This window comes from Gorilla gorilla, chromosome 3 (assembly GCF_029281585.2).
Source record: "Gorilla gorilla gorilla isolate KB3781 chromosome 3, NHGRI_mGorGor1-v2.1_pri, whole genome shotgun sequence".
NCBI classification, from domain to species: domain Eukaryota; kingdom Metazoa; phylum Chordata; class Mammalia; order Primates; family Hominidae; genus Gorilla; species Gorilla gorilla.
The window spans coordinates 47,130,218-47,144,274 of record NC_073227.2 but is presented as its reverse complement, the minus strand read 5'-3'; the positions used below and the strand labels follow the sequence as shown (position 1 = coordinate 47,144,274).

General features: G+C 36.9%; 1 protein-coding gene and 1 long non-coding RNA gene across 5 annotated transcripts in view; one reads left to right on the top strand and one right to left on the bottom strand.

Moving 5' to 3' along the window:
- KLHL5 (kelch like family member 5) overlaps positions 1 to 14,057 on the bottom strand; it is a 77,792-nt gene that overhangs the window by 7,512 nt on the left and 56,223 nt on the right. For all 4 annotated transcript variants that reach the window (XM_031010326.3, XM_055384805.2, XM_055384804.2 and 1 more), the window contains 3 exons: positions 11,544 to 11,768; positions 7,309 to 7,471; positions 1,489 to 1,701 (listed from right to left, as the gene is read on the bottom strand). In XM_031010326.3, coding sequence (XP_030866186.2) covers positions 1,489 to 1,701; positions 7,309 to 7,471; positions 11,544 to 11,768 — 601 coding nt within the window. The remainder of the gene's footprint in view (positions 1 to 1,488; positions 1,702 to 7,308; positions 7,472 to 11,543; positions 11,769 to 14,057) is intronic.
- The window catches only part of LOC129533086 (uncharacterized), a 115,486-nt gene that overhangs the window by 67,271 nt on the left and 34,158 nt on the right, over positions 1 to 14,057 (top strand). The window contains exon 4 of the long non-coding RNA XR_008679117.2: positions 13,224 to 13,338. This is a non-coding gene — a long non-coding RNA (uncharacterized lncRNA). The remainder of the gene's footprint in view (positions 1 to 13,223; positions 13,339 to 14,057) is intronic.

Here is a 14,057-nt window from a genome sequence, read left to right as displayed (position 1 = left end):
TCCTAAAATCTGTTGTATCAATGAACAGCTTTCCACTGAGTGTAGTACAACAGCAAGCCCATAATTCATGGGGCCAAGTATATAAACACTTCCACATTCCTTTCCTGGATTACAACATGCAACGAGCATAGGTCTGAATTGTTTTCCCCCTAATATAGTGAAATGCAGTTGTAACTTTCCTGCTTTCTCAAACAACACCAATACAGAAAGCACTTGTTATGGTTTGGATGTGGTTCATCCCCACCAAAACTCACGTTGAAATTTAATTGCCAATGTAATAGTGTTGGGAGGTGGGGCCTTTAAGAGGTGATTAGGTTGATAAGATGGATTAGTGTTTTTCTCCTTGGTTAGTTCTTGTGTGAATGCATTAGTTCCTGTGAGAGCAGACTGTTATAAAGCGAAGTTGCTTTGCATTTTTGAATGCTGACTTTCCCTTCCAATTCTCCAACATGTTATCACACAGCACAAGGCCCTCACCAGAACCTGCCAGATGCAGCCTCCCAATCTTGAACTTCCCAGCCTGGAGAACTGTGGGCTAAATAAACCTCTTTTCTTTATAAATTAATCAGTCCTGGATATTCTGTTATAGCAATGGGAAACAGACTAAGATAGCGCTCATTATCATCAACAAACTTTGATTTTACTTTTTATCCTTCTTATGGTCACTTGGTCACTTGCAACTTAAATACATCAAACTGATCTTTAAAAAAATCTGATCACGTCCAACAGACACAAACACACACACACACTCTCTGTCACACATGGGCACTCATTAACTTCCTATTTTTCTTTATAATCCAAAACCCTTAACAATGTCTCAAGGAGTCTAGATGATCTGCACCACCCTGCCCACTCCGCCTCCTTTCCTGCCTTTCCCTCCCCATCACTCTTTGCTCTCCAGCCACAATGGCTGCCTTTCAGTATTTCTTTCTGCTTTGGAGTGTTCAGACAAGCTCCTATTGATTGTACCACCTAAATCCATTCAATTCTCTGTATTCCTTGTACTAGACTAAACATAATAAATGGGAACCTGACCTACCATCCAAATCTTCCACTGCTATTTGGCTGTCTACCTGGCACCACACTTGAGTTTTGTGAGGCCAGTTGGGATGACTTAAGTTTGTAAGCCTTATTATTAGTTTTTTATTTCATATCAAAACACATAGAAATGTCCCTATCCTTTTTGCTTTTTATTTAGCCTACAGCCCTTAAGTCATTCTGCCTAAAATTCATCAAGCTCCTCTTCTTATTAGGTCCAATATCCCATATAAAATAAAATTGCCTTGCATGTAGTGCATGCTCAATACAAACTTATTTTTCTGGAAGTATCACTTCCTGTGAGAGCAGGCTGTTATAAAGTGAAGTTGCTTTGCATTTTTGAATGCCGACTTTCCCTTCCAATTCTCCAACACGTTCTCCAAATATATGTAAGTATCAGAGACTTATATATCTCTTTTTTGTTCCTAGTTTTTCTTCCCAGGAAATTACCTTTCCACACAGTCTGAGAGTCTGGAAGTCAAGTTGGATGCAGGAGCATCGTGCCCCCCTATAGCATACAGCAGTCCATTCCAGGTCGTCACTCCTACGCCACCTCTCCTTTTTGACATCTGTGCACACAGTGTCCACTTATTAGTATGAGGATCAAAACATTCTACTGATTTGAGACAAGAACTTCCATCACGACCACCAACTGCATAAAGTCTGCAAAAAGAATATATGAAATGATAAATAAGACATGTGCCATTATGCTTAGAACAAAGAGGCTCTTCTTATGTTGTTATTTCATTGAATTTAAGATGCCATCAGTTATAAAACACACTGTCAATGTGTGTGTCATTAAAAAAGTATGCTATGTTTGAAATGACACATGTAAGTATCATATATCACTCTGTATATACATGAAAAGGAAAACAAACTGCACATGAAGGCAATGACAACTGTTTCACCACTGCCATCTCTTTGACAAGTCACCATTGGTTGTAATATGCATGGAAATTCAGAGGTGTTAAAATATGTCTTAGAATAGACAAAATATGGTATATAAATATACCATGGCTTTTTTTTTTTAATAGTTAAGACTTTATTATCACGGAAAGAAGCTAACCTTCTCTGAGCACCTACCATAGGTTAGGCACTTCACATGTACCAATTTAATCATCACAGTGATATGAGAAACTGTTTGAATCCCTGTTTCACAGTGTAAAGAAACAAGGGTTCACAGAGAGTAAGAGACTTGCACAGGGTCACCCAGTAAGCAGCAGAATTGGGACACATAGTTTCATTAATGAACAGTTGGACAGTCAACACAGTCATGTAGAATGTACTTGTAATAGTGAAATGGGAGATTAAAAATATAGCTTGAAACAATGGCATAAAAAGTAGCATTTGTTATGTATGAACAATGATCCTTCATTAATTTAAATTACTGCAGAAAAGGATATAGGTTATCATGTGAGTGACCTAAATGTTACCTAGTAGATCAATTTAAATTCATTATCAATCAATACACTGCACTAATTTGAAAGTCTTTTACTCTGAACCTAAAAGTTTGTAAAATATTTTAAATATTTGAACACAATATTTCTTGTTAAGCAAAAATCTTCTTGTACTTACTATTCATTTGTAAGCTCTCCATAAATATTTTCTCTACTAGTTTTTTAAAAGAGTAAATTTACATTGTTGCTCATAGAAAAGATTATACATTTTGAATTTACAAATGTTAGTTAATACTTAACTGTTTTTATCATTTCTCAAGAAATAATATTTTAAGTATCCCAAATTTCTGCCAATTAAAACTCTAGTTATTTATATTTGGGTAAATCTACATACTTAACCACAGATTTCCTAATTAAGGTATGCCACTGTGTCACTGAAACTGTTTCTTAAATAATAAGATGACCATATCTTTTTTTTTTTTTTTTTTTTTTTTTTGAGACGGAGTCTTGCTTTGTCGCCCAGGCTGGAGTGCAGTGGCGCGATCTCGGCTCACTGCAAGCTCCACCTCCCGGGTTCACGCCATTCTCCTGCCTCAGCCTCCCGAGTTGCTGGGACTACAGGCGCCCACTACCACGCCCGGCTAATTTTTTGTATTTTTAGTAGAGACGGGGTTTCACCGTGTTAGCCAGGATGGTCTTGATCTCCTGACCTCGTGATCCGCCCGCCTCGGCCTTCCAAAGTGCTGGGATTACAGGCATGAGCCACCGCGCCCGGCCAAGATGACCATATCTTAAACAGCAACATATGGTTGTAGCAATATCTTGTTCTAAACTTAAACTATATTAATAGTATGGAAATTGAAATTTATTTGAAACTTATCTATTAAAATTTATCATAAAACTTTTTATCTGTTAAAAACTTTTATCTATTAGTAACTTGTTTATGTTCTAGTTCTTAATATTATTCTTATCATCAACTAATACTTGGTAGAAGAGTTATCTAAGTACGGATCACAGAACATGAGAAGCCTTTAACAATTAAGGAATATCAATGATTTAAAATAATTCACACATGCATATGTGTGTGCACACATGTGCACACCCACACATATCCACACACAGTAGGCTTTAAAGCATCTTACCCTCTTGAACAGTGGATTTGTGGGACTTTATTGTAAAGAATGGCATAGTACAATGATTAAAAGCATGAACTCTGGAACCAGACTCTGTGGGTTTGCATTCTGGTTCTACCACTTACTAGTGTGACTATGGACAAGTTATTTAACCTCCAACTAAATTTCATCATCTATAAACCCTGCCTCACAGGATGCTTAATAATTAAATTTAAAGTACTTTGAACACTGCCTAGTACATGATAATCATGGCATAAACATTTACAGAGAAAAATTAATTACGTCTCTGTGTTCTTGTAGAAAATAGCACTTACAGGAGATCTTAAGTGTACAAACAATGTTTATATTCAGCTAATATTAAGGGTTAAAATCAATTGGTAACACTTCCTAAATAATCATTATCTCAAGCAATGATTTTCAAGCTGTGTTCTAAGAATAGGATTCTATGAAGAAATTGAGGGAGTCTAAAAAATGGTTCATTTGAATTTCAAATTTTAAAAATTATTTTTAATTTTCAAAACTATCACCTGGCTCAATTAAATGCCATGTAAGACTCAGAACTCATCTCTCTTCACCACGATAGTGTCTATTACAATAAAAAGAGAAATATTATGTCAAGTTGTGAAAGTATTGTACTACCTATATATACTTTAATAATAAGATTTAGGTCTTGCCTGACTTTTAAAATTATGATCAAGAAGGCAAGTAGGCTGGGCACGGTGGCTCACACCTGTAATCCCAGCACATTGGGAGGCCAAGATGGGAGAATTACTTGGGCCGAGGTATTTGAGACCAACCTGGGCAGCACAGTGAGATCCCATCTCTACAAAAAAATTTTTTTTAAAATGAGCCAGGCATGGTGGTGTATGCCTGTAGTCCCAGCTACTCAGGAGGCTGAGGTGTGAGCATAGCTTGAGCCTGGGAGGGAGGTTGAGGCTGCAGTGAGCTGTAATCGTGTCACTGCACTCCAGCCTGGGCGACAGAGCTAGACCCTGTCTCAAAAGTAAAAGGAATGCAAGTAATTGGCAGATACTGTTTGAGATTCAACTTAGAAAAAAAATTATTACTACTTTCAAACTGGGCAATTTAACTGAAGAATTTCCTGAAATTCCAATTAAATTACTCTAGTAGTTAAAATAACTGTTACCATTTCAGCCTCTTATCTGTGGATCAAGATTTTCCTCATTTTAGACAATCAAGACAAAACACAGAAATAAGCTGTGTTCTTTAAAGTTTATTCTTCTGTTCTTCAGCACTTACTCTTCTTCACAGATTTTTATAATAAGTAAATATGATATGCTTGAACTTGTAATACATTTTAAATAAGTTTAAAATAGACTTGAACTTCCATTTGCCTTTTAAATGTTGAGGTATTTTTAAGATTTCATTTGAAAGAGAGATTCAACTGCTAAAAATATTTGCCAGCCAGTGGCTTAAAGGTAGCCTGAGCAACTGGAAGTCTAAATAAGGTTTCTTTCTGTCAAACATGGTAGGAAGAAAAATTTTAACACCTTAAAAATTTTAAGATTTGGGAGGCCAAGGTGGGCTGATCACTTGAGGTCAGGAGTTTGAGACCAGCCTGGCCGACATGGTAAATAACCCTGTCTCTATTAAGAATACAAAAATTATCTGGGCATGGTGGCAGGTGCCTATAATCCCAGATACTTGGGAGGCTGAGGCAGGAGAATCACTGGAACTCAGGAGGCTGAGGCAGGAGAATCGCTTGAATCCAGGAGGTGGAGGGTGCAGTGAGCTGAGATTGCCCACTGTCCTCTAGCCTGGGAGATAGAGCAAGACTCTGTCCACTTCCCCACCACCCCCTCCAAAAAAAAAAAAAAAAGAAAAAAAAAGAAAAAGAAATTATAAATAAGTAAAAATAGGTCAGGCGCGGTGGCTCATGCCTGTAATCCCAGCACTTAGGGAGGCCGAGGTGGGTGGATCACCTGAGGTCAGGAGTTCGAGACCAGCCTGGCCAACATGGTGAAACCCCGTCTCTACAAAAAATACAAAAATTAGCTGGACATGGTAGTGCACACCTGTAGTCCTAGCTACTTGGGAGGCTGAAGCAGGAGAACCGCTTGAACCTGGGAGGCAGAGGAGGCTGCAGTGTGCCGAGATCATGCCACTGCACTCCAGCCTGGGCGACAGAGTGAGACTCTCTCTCAAAATAAAGAAATAAATAAGTAATAAGTTAAAGTAACAAAAACCACAAAAATAAAAGCTCTTCATTTTACAGAATAAAAAAATTGAGGCACAGAGAAATGATTTGTTCTAAATCACAAAGCAATGATAAGAAAAGATGCATCGTTGGTTTTTTTCAACCAACTGCATACTTTCTACTTACTCCAGATTCTTTAGTTATACTATACATTCAAAATCAAATTTCTTAATAGTTAGTAGATTAGAGATCCTTAGCTTCTGATATGATTAATTAGGTTGTCTCTGAATTATATTCAATTAACTGTACTTTAGGTGGGTTAAGGATTGAAATATTTCTCATTAGAGGGCAAGAAAAGGTAAGTAAGTAAGATGTTTCTATGCCTAGAAATCTAAGCTACGGTAGGTCCAGAAATCAGGTTTTAGAGAAGGCAGTTATTCTTTTGTCCTCTATTAGAAATAAGGGCTAAGAAATATGCTGCCGAACAAAAATTAATCCAATGAATCAATCCCAAAGGTTTAAACCGAAGGGTCAAAACCGAGAAGATACTGTTTCATTTTCTTTTTTTCTCATTTACTAGATTCTTTAATGGCTGACTCTTACCAAAGAGTTTAGAAAGATACCTAGTGATGAACTTTGAAGTGATTTCTTTAGCTAAAATAAATGAGGGGAGGGGCATGGAGATAAAAAACATCTAAAAAGTGATTTCCATTTATCCATCTTATCACATGTAATAGTGCTTACAAAAAGTATCAAAAAATAGAACATAACTGACAGGTCCTGAAGAAACAAGATCTTAGGTCCTAAAATATAAAAAATTTCACTATTTTTTTCATTTTTCTTATAATAATCAATAACACAATTCTATACATAATTTTAATTCTATTTTAACCTTGATTCATTTCTTTTTCTGGAAACAATGATAAAGCATTCTAAATGAGCAAAAGGTACCCCACAAATAACTTTCTTTAACAACCACATAAAACTTCATTTTATGGAAGAAGAAAGAACTGAAAAAATATTTACTCTCTGAGTAACTGAGAGCTATTAGTGATGGCTCTACCTGTATTTGTTTATTCAGAGCAGACAAGAGGTAAGAGAGTACCTCTTTATAAATCCATTCTAGTTTTCACCAGTTTTCCAAGATAAGAAAGAAAAGAGGTGAAAGTCAAGATAAATCAGTAGAAAAGATGGAAGGAATTTTTAGAGAAACACTGAGAAAGACTACACTACTTTTCAAAGACCATATATACTTTTAAACATAATATAGATAATATACTTTTAAAGTATATTATTTTAATATAGATATACCATTTTTATAGTACAACTTATTAATATTGAACATTAATATAAAATGTCTTCACTCAAAATGATAACTAGAAATGTATAGTATCTGCACATTAAAATGAAAGCCTAGCTTAACAACTATTAAAACAATATATTTACAACTATTATAGAAAGAGACATTGTTTTAAAAGTTTCTTCAAATCACTGTATTTATGTATATCTTTAAATTAGAAATGATATAGCTTAATAAATTTGGTGTATTGCATTTTAAATGGAACTTTAAATATTTCCTTACTTTCCACTTAGTACTGCCACACCTACTGTACTCCTAGGGGTAGACATAGTGGCAACAAAATTCCACTGGCGAGCCTGAGGGTCCCATCTTTCCACTGTGTTCAGATAGCTCCAGCCATCATGTCCTCCTACGGCATACATGGGACCTTCCAGTACAGCCACACCTATGAGGAGAAAGGAAACAATTAACGACTTCAGATTGGCTGCTGTCTTAAAAATCACATTTTAATTGAAGTATAAGTACAATAAGCCTTAAACATACAAATAGAACTGAGTAAACATTTATGATGCAGACAAGTGTCCTCCTCACTATTCTTAGTAGGTCGGTGGGTGGGTGGGTGGGTTGAAATAGCACGGTAATTCTGGTTTTAAAAGTTCTAGAGACTGGCCAGGCACGGTGACTCATGCCTGTAATCTCAGCGGTTTGGGAGTCCCAGGTGGGAGGATCAGGAGTTTGAGACCAGCCTGGCCAATATGGCAAAACCCCTTCTTTACTAAAAATACAAAAATTAGCCAGGCATGGTGGCGGGCACCTGTAATCCCAGCTACTTGGGAGGCTGAGGCAGGAGGATCGCTTGAGCCTTGGGGGCAGAGGTTGCAGTGAGCCAAGATCATGCTGCTGCACTTCAGCCTGGGCAACAGAGTGAGACTCCGTCTCAAAAAAAAAAAAAAAAAGAAAAAAAAGAAAAAAGTTCTAGAGGCTGGGAACGGTGGCTCAAGCCTGTAATCCCAGAGCTCTGAGAGGCCAAGGTGGAAGGATCTCTTCTGAGGTCATCCTGGGCAACACAGCAAGAGTGCCATCTCTACAATTTTTTTTTTTTAATTAGCCAGGCGTGGTGGCATCACCTATAGTCCTAGCTAAGGTGAAAGATCCCCTGAACTCAGGAGTTTCAGGTTGCATTGAGCTATGATCACACCTTCAGCCTGGATGACAGAGTGAGACGCTGTCTCTAAAAAAAATTAAAAGTTTTAGAGGCAATATTTTTAGGTACAACAGTGGAAAATTATTTTAAAACTGCACCAGATGCATACACTGCTACTATTTAAAACATTTTTCAACAATTTGGATTTAAGATATATTTGGAAAAGTATTTTTATACCTTCCCCCCTATTAATTCAAATTCATGAGATTTTACTACAGTTAGATTTGATACCATAATCTATTGGTATGATTCATCAGCAGGGAGCTGAGCTAGACTCATTTGTTAATTTATTCAACAAATATCTACTGCATGTCTACTAAGTACTGGGCACTCAATAGAATATAACGGGTAAGGGCTGTGCCCTCATAAATCTTATAGTCAGGAAATAGACATAAAATATATTTTAGGTAATAACAAGTGCTAATTTAAAAAGTGGTGCAGAGTAAAAGGATAGAGAGGGTCAGGGGAGACCTTTCTGATAAGGTAACATTTAAGCAGGAATGTGAATGAAGTTGGGAAAGTAGATTTGGAGATAGCTGGGGAAAGAGAAGGTGAGGCAGAGGAAACGGCACGTGCAAAGGTCCTGAGGTATGCTCACTGTGTCTAAGGGACAACAAGGTGGCCAATCTGGCTAGGCAGGGTGAGTGAGGGGGAAAATGTAAGAGATGGGGGAGAGTGTGGAGCCGGATCATGCAGGACAGTCGGAGACTGCAGATAAGGACTCTGATCTTATCTCTTGTAAGGACTTTGGATCTTATTCTGAATGAGATGGAGAACGGTCTCCATGATGGCTTTGAGATGGCTTTGAGGTAGAGGGATTTGAGAAGAGGTGCAACATGATCATGGCCAGGTGAGATAAAATATGTCACTTGGGGGCCAAAAGAACCCCTGTATTACAGGTATATTTTAATTTGTGAAATCACAGCCAGATAAGAAAAATACTCACCATTCATGCATGATCCAAATCAACAGATTGTTCCACTCATATGTCATATATTGTGCCCCACCAGTACTAGCTTTTGGAGATTTTATATGTGTGTGTGTGTGTGTGTGCACGTATACATATATACACACATATGTGTATATAAATATGCATACATGTTATTTATATGTATATATGTGCATATACACATTATATATGTGCATATACACATTTTATGTGTATATATAAACATAAAATATAAATACACATTAAAATATACATATATAATATATACACATACTGTATATACATGTTTATGATATATGTATATCTCTCTAATTTTACATATATACATATATATGCAATGCATAATATGTCAAAGGGGGCAGAAAACTTAAGGGGTTCACCTAATTCAACCCATTAAAAAATGACTTTGAAAATAAATTTTAAGCCTGGTGCAGTGGCTCACAAGTATAATCCTAGCACTTTGGGAGGCTGAGGCAGGCAGATTGCTTGAGCCCAGGAGTTTGAGATCAGCCTGGGTAACATAGTGAAACCCTGTCTCCACCAAAAATAAAAAAATTAGTCAGGTGTGATGGTGCATGCCTATAGTCCTAGCTACTAGAGAGGCTGAGGTGGGAGGACTGCTTTAGCCCAGGAGGAAGAGGTTGCAGTGAGCCAAAAACGTACCACTGCATTCCAGCCTAGGTGACAGAGCAAGAACCTGTCTCAAAAAAAAAAAAAAAAATTTAGCAGAACTCCTTTTTTTAATGAAATTTTCATATAATTACCACATATGAAGAGATAAAAGGAATGTTTCTTAAAAGTTTATTTTAGGCCAGGCGTGGTGGCTCATGCCTGTAGTCCCAGCACTTTGGGAGGCTGAGTTGGGTAGATTACGAGGTCAAGAGATCGAGACCATCCTGGCCAACATGGTGAAACCTGTCTCTACTGGAAATACAAAAATTAGCTGGGCATGGTGGCGTGTGCCTGTAGTCCCAGCTACTAGGGAGGCTGAGGCAGGGGAATCACTTGAACCCGGGAGGCGGAAGTTGCAGTGAGCCGAGATTGTGCCACTGCACTTCAGCCTGGCAACAGAACGAGACTCCGTCTCAAAAAAAAAAAGTTTATTTCATAAGTTCAAATTTGTAACAGTAATTTAATTATAAGGTAACTTAATAAGAACATTGCTGCTTTGAATGACACAAAAATTTTAAATTAGGGCTTAAAGAAGACAGTTTTGAGCTATGTGATCATTTTCCTTTCAACTTGCTGCAGTTCAATAAAGTCTTTTGTATGGCACCTAGAACTAATGACAGTATTCAATGCACAATGTCATTTGCACAAAACAGCTGGACTATGAGCAATCACATTCTATGTACTATATCCATAAGGATTTAGCCTGTGTTAGAATTATATTTTCTTCCCCATGGTAGGGGAGGGGAAGCACGCAGTTGACTCACTCTATTTACCCTGGATTTTATGGTCAACCCAAATTTCTAAGTCTCATTCATGCTTAACTCACATTTTCCCAGTCTGTGCCTATATAATAGTTGATTTTATGGACTCAGGAGTAATGTTTTACAAGTTTACTGTGTTAAATTTCATATAGTTAATTTTAAGCTCCTTCTCTGTGTCTTTGCCTTAACCCTCTGGTTTTATTTCCTTATCAAACTTCAAACTTAAGATCATCTTTCACTGAGAACTAATTACAACTAGTGGAAATCTATGTCTCTTTGATCTTTTACTGTACCCACCACCATACCCATTTCAATCTTCATCCCTAGAGAGTTTTCATTACTGTCTATTGTTATTTGGGGGAAGCCTCTACTCTGGTGGTATTAATAAATTGAGTATTGTATAAACCATACTATCTAAACTCAACCATACCTTCACTGGTATTGATCCTTTTTTTTTTTTTTTTTTTGAGATAGATGTTTTGCCAGGCTGGAGTACAGTGGCACAATCACAGCTCACTGCAGCCTTGACCTCCAAGGCTCAAATGATTCTCCTTCCTCAGCCTCCTGAGTAGCTGGGACTATAGGCCCAAGCCACCAAATTTTTTAATTAAAAAAAAAATTTCCCAGCTAATTTTTAAATTTTTTGTAGAGACTGTTTTTTCCTATGTTGCCCAGAATGGTCTTGAACTCCTAGGCTCAAGCAATCCTCCTGCTTTGGCCTCCCAAATTGCTGGGATTATAGGCATGAGCCACTGCATCCGGCCTCATCTTTTATGATGACCTACCAAATTCTTTATTGCAGCATGTGAGGAATGCTTGGTGACTGCTGCTGACGCAGTGGCTGCCACACAGGTCCTCTGCCAGGTTCAGAATGTAAATGTGCCATGGGAGCTATGTGATATTTTGAGTGAATCTGCATAGTTGTACTTACCAAGGCCATGTCTATGTGTGGACATAGGTGGCATCACACTCCAAGTTTTTGTTTTGGGGTTGTAGCACTCTACAGTATTCAAAGTCTTCAGTCCATCTCTTCCTCCAACCACATACAGTTTGTCATCTAGCACTGCAACACCGAACTGTAGCCTCCTCCCATTCATATTTGCTACTGGAGTCCACATATTTGTACGGAGATCATACTTTTCAATGCTTGTTGCTCCTTCATAGTAATATATAGGAGTTATGTAAATAAAAATTATACCATGATTGGTAATTTATGAAATTACAGATACAAAAATATAATCTTATTAGCATTGAGAATAATAATTTTATTATCTTTCATGAAGGTCCTGCATGATCTAGCCTCTGCCTACCTCTGTGTCCTCATCTCCTACTATTCTCCAGGGCATACACAGGCCCCAGTAAGAAAAGGTCAAATGGACAAGGATTAACTGTCAAAGGAGGGTGAGAAACAACACCCAGAAGTGGGGGGGAAAAAAGGCAGAGGCGTTAAGTGTCATGGAAGCCAAAGGAAGAAAGTTTATAGCAGTAGGTCTGCTAACAGTATCCTACTGAAAGGATCAAATAAGATGAAGACTAAGAAGTATTATTGGATTTAGCCACACAGAGGTCATTGATGACTTCAGGGAGAGGTTCCTTATTGAGTGGTTGAGACGTGACTGGGAGATGAAGAAACACAGTGAGCATAGAAGATTCTTCTGAGAAGTCTGGCTATCAAAGTAAGGAGAGATAGAAATTACTAGAAGAGTTGAGGAAGGTTTTGTTTTGTTTTGCTTTGAAAATTTGAAAACTCAGAGTTTGCTTAAATGTGAATGAAAAGGATCTGGTTGAGAGGAAAGCAGCTAAAAATACAGGAGATGAAAGGGATCATAACGAACATAATGAACCATGTTCATTATGGTTTGTGGGGAGGCAGGAAAGCACAGTATCCAAGGCATAGGCAGAAGAGCTGTCTTTCACGGGAGGAGGGGAACATATTCTATTGCAATAAGCAAGGACAGGGGTAAGTACAGATCGGGTACTTTGGGAACTATGATGGTAGCGAGTTCAGGAAGTTGCTGCCTGAAGGCATCTATGTTTTTCTTTTCTTTTTTTTTTTTTAAGAATTGGAAGATTCCAGGACTCCTTTGTTCTCTTTATGAGTTAAGATGAGCAGATGTTTAAAAAAACAAAAGAAACAAAACCCTCTAAAAAAACCTAACCCCCAATTGTGAAGAGTTCAACTAGAACCCACTTCTCTCTTCTAAGCTTCTAATACATCATGTAAGCCGTGCTAGCCTTATAGAATTATAATCTTGACTAACACTTATTCTAAAGTATTTGTTATAATTTGGTCATCAGAGCACTAGTATTATTGATAACTTCCTAAAATTTAGAAATAGTTTTGTTATACATATAGATTTTCTTGTGTTATAGTTTTTATTATTTTTTATTTACCCTACAGAATTCTAAATTATTTGGGATAGACAAGTCTTTTTCTACCTCTGCATGCATATATATATATATGTGTGTGTGTGTATATATGTGTATATATATGTGTATATATATGTGTGTGTATATATGTATATATATGTGTGTGTATATATGTGTGTGTGTGTGTGTGTGTATATATATATATATTTTTTTTTTTTTTTTTTTTTTTTTTTTGAGACAGACTGTTGCTTTATCACCCAGGCTGGAGTGCAGTGGTATGATCTCGGCTCACCACAACCTCCACCTCCCAAGTTCAAGCAATTCTTGTGCCTCAGCCTCCCAAACTGGGATTACAGGTATGTACCACCACTCCCAACTAATATTTTGTATTTTTAGTAGAAACCGGGTTTTGCTGTATTGGCCAGGCTGGTCTCGAACTCCTGGCCTCAAGTGATCCTCCCGCCTTGGCCTCCCAAAGTTCTGGGATTACAGGCATGAGCCATTTTGCCCGGCCTTTACCTCTGTATTTTTCACAGCACCAAATAGAGTCCCTTATACTTAGTACAGCTGTTGAAAAATATGTTTGAATACTTTTTCTTTATAGTTTCTAGCTATAGTGAGGTTTTTTACTCATATGCTTACATTATAATAGTAACATACATAGTAATAGTATATTTAATTACTCTAAATTTGATCTTAAAATATTATCCCTTCCATCAAATAAATCAAATCAAATTAGAAAATTCCCTCCAACAAATAAAAAGCTAATCATCTTTCTTCACGAATACATTTAGGGAATACTTTTCTTTTGAATTTTAAGTTATTTCTTTTAGATCTAGTTTACTAAGCAGTATCATATTCATATGAATTGGTAACTAAAAGTTATTTTGCTAATTTCAAACATAAAAATATTAAAACACAGTCTCAGGTGTATATATATATATATATATATATATATATATAATCCAAATATCCAAAATTAACAAAATCCTAATAATTATAAAATTTTATGTAAACACTTGGGACTTCCCTAATTTATACCAAATAATTAACCTTTTATAAAAGTAAGCACAAA